The 9,209-nt window shown below is 39.4% G+C and overlaps 1 protein-coding gene across 1 annotated transcript; it reads right to left on the bottom strand.

Annotated features, from left to right (window-relative positions):
- Positions 1-283: 283 nt before the first annotated feature.
- On the bottom strand, positions 284-1,272 carry LOC110322596 (olfactory receptor 6N1-like). The gene has a single exon (XM_021199290.1). The coding sequence runs from the start codon at positions 1,260-1,262 to the stop codon at positions 318-320; it is 945 nt and encodes a 314-aa protein (XP_021054949.1). The 5' UTR covers positions 1,263-1,272; the 3' UTR covers positions 284-317.
- Between the last annotated feature and the right edge of the window lie 7,937 nt (positions 1,273-9,209).

Genomic DNA, 9,209 nt, shown 5'->3' with positions numbered 1-9,209 from the left:
GATAGATAGATAGATAGATAGATAGATAGATAGATAGATAGATAGATATAATTACCAAAGTCACAAACTCAATTAAAATGTTTTTGATCTGCTGTGATATTTCTTCATCATCATGTTGAATAGGATTCAGAGAAAAATGCCTTTTGCTCATTCTTCTCTACCCCTGATTAATCTGTCTAAAAGACTGGACATATCAGCATTGAAAGTGCTAAACTCGGTGGTACACTTATTGGCATTTATTTTGGTTCTGCAAAATGATTCACAAGTCATTTGATTTTTGCATTTATCCTGAATATGGCTAATGTCAAAAGAGATAATTAGGTGTCTCTCAACAAAGTCCTGATCTTGTCACTGACCCTCTTCATGGCCTCTTTCACCTCTTTGTTGCGAAGGGAATAGATGATAGGGTTTAGGAATGGAGTCAGGAGGGCATACACTAAAGCAATAAGCTTATCAGTACCCTCAGGTCTGCTCTGAGGTGAACCCACATACACAGTAAAAGCAGAAGCATAGAACAGTGCAACCACTGTCATATGGGAGGAACATGTGGAGAAGGCTTTGGCTCGACTGGCAGCTGAAGGCAACTTCAGGACAGCTGTCAGAATACCCCCATAGAGTCCCAAGATGAGGACAAAATTGCATCCAGTGGCCACACCAATCACTGCCCCATGAATCCGAGCATGCCAGCTTGTGCCCACACATGCCAACCGCATTAGTGGTGCCAGGTCACAAAAGTAGTGGGCTATTTCTTTCAAGCAATATGGTAAACTGGCAGTGAGACACGCAGGCACCAGGGCAGCTGAAAAACCAGCCATCCAAGTGGCACCTGCAAGCCATACCTGTACCTGTCTGCTCATGAGTGCGTGGTAATGCAGTGGACGACAGATAGCAAGGTAGCGGTCCAGAGCCATGACACCTAACAGGTAGCACTCTGTCATGCCCAAGGAGTGGAAGACATAGAGCTGAACAAAGCATGCAGATGAGGGGATGGGTGAATACCCACGGAGCAATGTATGCAGCAAGGTGGGCACTGTGGTGCTGACATACCAGAGTTCCAGGAAAGAGAGGACACTGATAAAGAAGTACATGGGAGTGGACAGCCCTGAATCTGCCTGAACCAAGACAATGATGAACAAGTTCCCTGCCAGTGTGAGGAGATAGATGCACAGGGACCCCAGGAAGGCAAGAGGTCGGAGGGTGCCAGAGGTAGTAAAACCAGCAAGGATGAAAGTCCGCGTCCAGGTGTAGTTGACATGATCCATGATTCCAAGGAGGAGGGAGAATTAAGGTCCAAGATTAACTACTTCAGCATCTTCCATCTCTTCATGAAATACTCGTAGAGCCAAGAGTAGCATCTGTGAGCACATGGCTGAGGTTGGACATTATCTAATTACAACCCTATGTTGTGATACCGGAACTGCAGCCTCCTCCCATGTCCATCAAGGTGAAATGGTTGCCTACCACATCAGTAGGTGGCTGGGCTAGAACTAGAAATGAAGACACATTGTTTATCTTTCTGTATATTCTACTTGAAGTCTTGAGTGCCTACTAATCCAGTTCTCCCCTATCCCACTCTCAATAAAAGGAATGGAAACTTTCTACTGTAATCTCTCCCATGACCTCTATGTTTCCTGGGGACTCTGTGCATCTATTTTATAATAATAAAATAACTAGAAGTGTTGGTCTGTTCTTAAGGAAGGCTTGATGTCTACAGGAAGTTATAGTGACCTTTTGCAGGAAGTCTTACACTTCATTGACTATTCCTGTAGGGAAAGATTAAGTGATCTATGCATGACAATGATACAGACACTCTAAGATTAATTTCTAACATATAATGCCCATGAAATGTAATGATTATTCACTCCCAGGACCATGACATGCCCTGATAATTTCCCATCAGTCCTATGATCTCCTATGAGTATTTACTATCAGTCCCATGATCTCCTATGAGTATTCACTCTCAGGCCCATGATATCTACTGATTGTTCACCCAACATTCATACCTTCTAAAAGCTGAGCTTCATGAGAGACAGATGACATGAATTTTCAAAGAAGAAAAGCATGAGTCAGAATCCCCAGACAGAAAAGAGACTTTCAGCAGCTCTGAACTGGCTGCGTGCCCTTGCTCTGACACACTCCAGCTGTAACTCTGAACTAGGGGATTTTTTTTTTTTTTACTTATCCAACTTCCTGTTCCCTAAAATGAAAAAGAAAAACAAGATTTGACAGTTGGTTTCTGAAACTATTAGGAGTTCTGATCTCCCTAGGGTCTTGGGAAATGATTGTGAGCTTTGTGGTTGAGTTTTCCTTCCATAACCTGAGGGTACTCACTTGGAAAGGTCAAAATCCAAGCTCTTGCCTTCTTCTCTTCTGGTAATCTCCTACACTCTACCACTGTCACCCATCACCTGACCATTTGGTGGCATTAGCACTGGTATTGTCCCCCTAATGGCAATTCCTATCTCTATCTACTTATATGAAACGGTCCTGGAAAGGCTGCTTTCCCAGAGGCCCCTCATTGGGTGTTCCCTCAGAATCCCTCTGGAGCAAGAAGTTAGGCAGGGAGAAGTGAACAGCATTTCTATTCCTCAGATGACATCTTTGCTCCTTGCTACCAGGGATTATGCTTTTGTCGTGAAATCTATCCTTCAGTAAGAGACAACTAATTAATAGTAAGGTCGTGGGAATTGATTTCAAAGGAAGAGATGAACAATTGTTTACAATAATTTTACAGAGAATCTCCCCCTTTGGTGCCGTTATCACTGTGTCTATTATTATTATTATTATTATTATTATTATTATTATTATTATCTACTTTACATCCAAATCACTGTCCCCACTTCTGGTCCCCCCGCAGACAGTGCTTACTCCTATCTCTTGTTCTCCCTCTGAGAGGGTGGAGCTCCTCCCCACTCTTGTAGCCTCCAAACCCTGGCACATCAAATCTTGCAGGACTAGGCAGAACCTCTCCTACTGAGGCCAGACAAGGCAGCCAAGTTAGGGAAACATATTCCATAGACAGGCACCAAATTTATAGCAAATTTAATTGTTCTCTAAATATCCTTTTCATCAGGATATTTATTCATAGTATTATTTCCTAGAGGTAAAATGTGAACCAAAGTTCAAAAGGATATAATTTGCATAATAATAATAATAATAATAATAATAATAATAATAATAATAATAATAATAACCTTTGGTGACAAGTACCATTGGAGTGAGTCTGTACTCATTAACCAAATATATATGAACCAGTTTCTGTTTTCCATACCTTGTATGTAGGAAAAGATGGTAGAGAGAACAGTATTGCTTTCCTAAAAAGTTTAATTTGTAGTGTGAGACATAAACTTTAGATGGAGACTTTAAAAATAAAACAAGGATATGTAAACATGTGAAAAGGTATCAAACCAACTCACAACAGGGTTTGTTCTATTTGAAACAACATTATGGTATTTCCTTCATGTTTCCTTGTTTTTTCTTCATTGTCCAAGATCTGGAACTTTACAAACATACATGATTGGGAACATGTCAATTGAACAGGTAATTTAAATCCTTATAGGAATATAAATTAACACTCATTTTTATAAAGACCAGGTTACCCCAGGTTGTCCTATTTCTATGAATTCATCTTGCATATGTTTGGGTGCATCTGTGAATAATATACACACATAAATATATTTCCTTTTAGTATTATTTGTAACTGTAAGAGGTCAGAAGCAACTCAAGAGCTCTATAGCAAAAGACTGGTAAAAAAAACAAAAACAAACCAAAAACAAACAAACAGGAGATACCATGGATCTTTTCTATAAAAATGAGAACACACTTCCAGGAATGATATGGAAAAAAATTTCCAGAATGTATAAATACACTTATATTAGTTTGCTTTCAAGTTGTAAAAACACAATTAAAATTTGTTTTGATGAATATGGTGGGTGTCAAAGCACAGAAAGGAGGAAACTAGGTTTGAGAGTTGGAGTAACACTCACTCATGTTATGCCCTGTGGATTACTTTATTATAAAGGATAGAGTTATATTATCTACTGAAACAGTTGCGCTCACCTTAAAAATTCACTTTCACATGATGACACTGTGTGCTGCCCTAGCAATCAACAATGAGCACAGTCCATCAAAGGCTTTAGGTCTTTTGGCCTCATCATCAAGTATAGACCCTAGAGATGATTAATTTGCTCCAGGCGACATCAGCACTTCTTTTAGGCATCACCAAATGATGTGCTATTTGGGTAATATTCTGTTCTCCTCCCAACTACTCCTCAATATAGATGGCTTGAGCTAACTGCAAATAGGAAGACAGAGAGTAAGGAGAAAACTAAGTTATGGCACCTGTTTCACATAGGCAAGAAGAATGACCGAATTCTCCAGGGTGTCATTGAACATGTTGGTACAAAGGCAATGGCTGAGATGAATTATTACCAGTTTGACTGGCCTGCTCGTGATAAGTGTGAAATGTGTAAAAACCAGGCAAGAACCTCCATTATGGAATTTATATGTGTTCACATAGTGTCATCCTCAAAGACATTTACTTCCCATGTGTTTTACATGCATCAAATATTTTAACACAAGAATTCTCCCAGCTTATCAGCTGTCCTCATTTCACAAGAGGGAAGGGGGAAAGACGAACAACAAAGGGGTTAAGGGACAAATTCAAAGATATTAAGGAGAAAAACTATAAGAAATAATGATTGAAACATGGAAAATGATGTATAAATCTCATTTCTAAGCCCCATCTGCCATGCGTCTGGAGGAAAGGAGATCTGTTACCAGATAGATACCCTCTTAAGTGCCCAGATCGCTGTCAGCTACTTTGTATGTTTTATTTCTTTTAATATTTAGTTTGAATTCATTATTATGTTTTATGGATAAGGAAATATATTTCAGAAGAGACTTTTTTGCCCAGAATTTTATGACTTAAAGGAGAAAAATATCTGGATCTGTATGAACATATTACCCTCTCTTTGCCACAGTCAGTAATTACTCATCTAAAGCTGCATCGGGTGTTTTCCTTTTTAAAGCAGAGCGGAGCAGGGAAGAAAACGCAGGAGGCAGAGTGCTTGCCTTGCACATTTAAGGTCCTAAGTTCAAAATGGTGTTGCAATCACAGAACCAAACTTTCTTATCCTAGAAAGAATCTGAGAAAACTTCCACACCCAGGACATGCTTTGCGGGGAGTGAGAGAAGCCAAGAATGTTGCCATAGAGTAGCCGGTATTGCCAAAATGCATCTAAGGATGGATGCGTGTCTCTTCGTATATATGAAGTTCAGTCCAGAATCACTTCTATATTTACTTTAAGTAATTGTCATGGTCTTTTCTTAGAAAGAATGTGTGAAGGAGTGTAAAATTGGATAGTGGACTAGATGGGTGAATCAAGGGGTATTAGCATCTGCCACTAAGCCCGAAAGCCTGAATCCTGTCTCCAAGCCTCACCTAGGAGGAAAGAACCAACTCTTGAACACTGTTCTTTGATTTCTACATGGACTCAAATGCACATGTGCAAGCAGCATGCACTTCCAGGTGTGCACGCACATGCAAAAACATATATACACAAACAAACAAACAAACAAACAAACAAAACTTTTGAAAAAGTGGGCATCTCCTGGTGTGATTCAGAAATTAAAACTATTATTAACCAAATATAAATTAATTTTATCAAGAGTATTCAAGACTCACAGAGTAGTCTGTCTGTCTCTGCCAAGCTCTTTCTCAGGAGCTGTGCACCCTTTACAGTTTTATATCTCCTCCTTGGTTTTCAGTTCCATCACCAGAAATAGAGCTGAAGCGAATCACCTCAGAGAAGAAGGCGGTGAGGAAACCAGGTGGAATAGAGCTGAAGCGAATCACCTTAGAGAAGCAAGCGGTGAGGAAACCAGGTGGGCATAAGGAAGGAAGGCATCTTTAAGCTCCAACTTCTCATTTCTATTCTTGTATGTTTTCACATTGCATTTATAATATTTATATGTATTTCTTCATATGTGATTTGTGCATTTGTCTTTTTAAAAATGGAGAAGTGGGGCTGGGGAGATGGCTCAGTGGGTAAGAACACTGATTGCTCTTCCAAAGGTCCTGAGTTCAAATCCCAGCAACCACATGGTGGCTCACAACCACCTGTAATAAGATCTGATACCCTATTCTGGTGCGTCAGAAGTCAGCTACAGTGTACTTATGTATTATAATAAATGAATCTTTGGGTCGGAGCAAGCAGGGAATGAAGGAATAGGGTCTATCAGAGCAAATGGGGTTGACCAGAGTGAGCAGAGGTCCTAAAAATTCAATTCCCAACAACCACATGAAGGTTCACAACCATCTGTATAGNTACAGTGTACTCACATACATTAAATAAATAAATAAATAAATAAATAAATAAATAAATAAATCTTTAAAAATGGAGAATTTAGTGTTTTCTGAGGCATTTTTATTTCAGTTTTTTGTAAGATGGATGGGTCCATGTCTTGTTAAGGCTGTGAAGCAATGAAGGAAAACAGGACACATGCCTACCTAGTCACATTTTGATAAAAACCATAATCCATTGATACCATGGAAACAGTCAGCAAGACTAAGACCTCAGGCATGTGGACTCAAGCCTACACAATGGCACTGACTGACACCTCAGTGGCAATGGTGAGAGGATGTAGAAGTTGATGGCCCTGCATCTTCTGAATCCAGTGCCCTTAGGAACCACACTTAAAGCCGGGCACGGTAGCGCATGCCTTTAATTCCAGCACTTGGGAGGCAGAGACAGGTGAATTTCTGAGTTTGAGGCTAGCCTGTTCTACAGAGTGAGTTCCAGGACAGCCAGGGCTATACAGAGAAACCCTGTCTCGAAAAACCAAAAATTAATAAATAAATAAATAAATAAGAAAAAAAATAAAAATAAAAAGGATCCGTAATATAGTGAAACCTGATAGATATGACTTCAGTTAACAATTTTTAGGTACTATAAANAAAAAAAAAAAAAAAAAAAAAAAAGGGGGGGGGGACCATGCTTAACTCTCATCTTTGCTTTTCACTCTGGACTATTTCTGACTGCTGAGCTCACTCTTGTCATCCTATATTCTATCCAGGAGATCCTTCTCCCACTCATAACCAGCCTGTTACCACAGGAGGCACCATTTCCTCTCTAAACTTATAATAATGATGGGGTCTTCCTCTGTGTCCTGGTGAATACAGTTCCATTAGTGAGTACAGTACAGATGATGTTGGCCCTATCCCCTAATAATAAATATTGCTCTCCAATTCCAAAGTTGGTGTTTATAAATATATAGATTCTAGTTAAAATCCTACAACTGGACTAAATGGGATTTAAAAATAGACAGTTATAAATATCATTTCATCTAACCTTAGTTGAAAATTCTGCTAGTACAGTCAGTGTCTAGTATAGGTAAGTAACTGGAGCCTCTGGTGTGTATTTGAAAAAATGAAGAATGATGTACATGTATCAGGACCTGTCTTGTTTCACTGGAGTGCCACACTCAGGGATTAAACTAATCCTAGACATGGAGAGGGGATACAAGAATGCATGTGCCTCTCTGCTCGAAGGTTCACTAACATGAAATGATCCTGGAAATGTTTGAGCTGAGTGTTTAAAGCATCTCTTCACTATTGCTCCTGTTCAGTAGATCTCAGGCAACTGCCTTGCCCATCCCTATGTTTAGACTGTCCAACTATTTGTTTACGTATCCTGTTTCCAAGACAAGGATCTATGACACCACCCCCCCCCCACACACACACACTACTGGCTACTGATGTAACACATCGTCTGGCTACTGATGTAACACATCGTGTTGAAGCATATGTCTCACAGGGAAGTGGAAGAGGCAGAGCTTCAGCAGCTTCAGAAATCCTCTCACAAAACTTTTCTTCAGAGCAACTCAGGGGAACAGAGTGCAAAGCTAACAAGTTTGCTAATGAGAAAACACACGAGTTGCTTAATTAAACTAGGGAAGTCAGAAGCCAGAGCAAGGGAATAGTTCCCAGGAGGAAGTCTATGCCCAATTAATGACACGGGCCCTCAACTTCAGTAATTATCAGCATTTTCTCTTCAGAGACCACCAGTGAAGAAGTTACGTAGTAGGAAGCTTTGGGGACATTTCCTTTTGCTTCCTCCAATTAGTCCTAATTAGGATCATGGGAACAGAGACCAAGATGTCAAAGAAGCTGTTTTAGGTTAAGTCTTTGTAGGAGTCCCTTTCCTTGGCTATGTCAGAGATCTCCTATAAATCATGTATTTGTTTCTCATACCCATTAGAGGTAATAATGTGACTTAGACTGGCAGCCAGGCCAGAGTTTAAATCCAGACTTTGGCCCTAGCTATCGCCAGTACAAAGTGAGCCACAGACCTTCCCAGGACTTAACCTTTAAAACACAAAGGTGATTGGACTCCATGACCTTTATGGTGTTTTGAACTCTCCTTCTAAACTATGATAGATGAGATGTAATATAAAAGAAGTGTGATAAAAGATAATCCCATCCTAATATCAAGGTGCCAGCGACAGAAGAGTCAGATCAAGTCCAGTGGATGGTCTCTTAATTACACACATACACACATGGAGGAGTTGGGTGGAGCAGAGATGTAGCATGTGAACTCAAGCAAATTAAACTGTTTCTGTGTACTTTTCTGCTCTTTTAGAACATGTGATAAAGTTGTCATTTCTATGAAAAGAAATCTTGTCTTTTTTATTTCAAAAAAGTTTCAATAATTGCCTATCTTTGCATCCCTACTTGGATGTACACTTTACATGTTTATTGTGATTCCAGGGTGCTATTAAAAGTAAAATACACAAGTTAACAATATCATAGAATATCCTGTTAAAACCCTGAGACTTTAATTCTAATCCCACACTTGATCAATTATAAAAAAAATTTCACGCCATTTATATAATTCAATTTGAACTAATTTGCAAACTGAAAATAGTAGCCAAGTATAAGACCAATGGGAAAACTTCGTAAAATAACTTAAGTGAACCTACAGTAAGCTGCTACAGGAATAAAACCTAACATTGCTGAGTTCTATTATTCTTAGCAGCATAAATGAGCCTAAGTCCAAACACAAGTGGTAATTTCTAAATCTTAGAAGTATTGGCTTAGAGATGAGTTCAGTAAATGACTAAAATCCTAGAGGTCTTCAGTTTTGAATATACATGGTGGGTTTTAGAACTCATTAATCTATGACAGAGATCAGATCTATGAGATGTTG

Source organism: Mus pahari, chromosome 5 (assembly GCF_900095145.1).
Source record: "Mus pahari chromosome 5, PAHARI_EIJ_v1.1, whole genome shotgun sequence".
In the NCBI taxonomy this organism is placed as follows: domain Eukaryota; kingdom Metazoa; phylum Chordata; class Mammalia; order Rodentia; family Muridae; genus Mus; species Mus pahari.
Note: the sequence above shows the minus strand (reverse complement) of the source record. Positions and strands in the feature narration are given on the sequence as shown.

Excerpts from the sequence above, each read along its gene's own strand:
- LOC110322596 (XM_021199290.1), bottom strand. The coding sequence starts at position 1,262 with ATGGATCATGTCAACTACACCTGGACGCGGACTTTCATCCTTGCTGGT.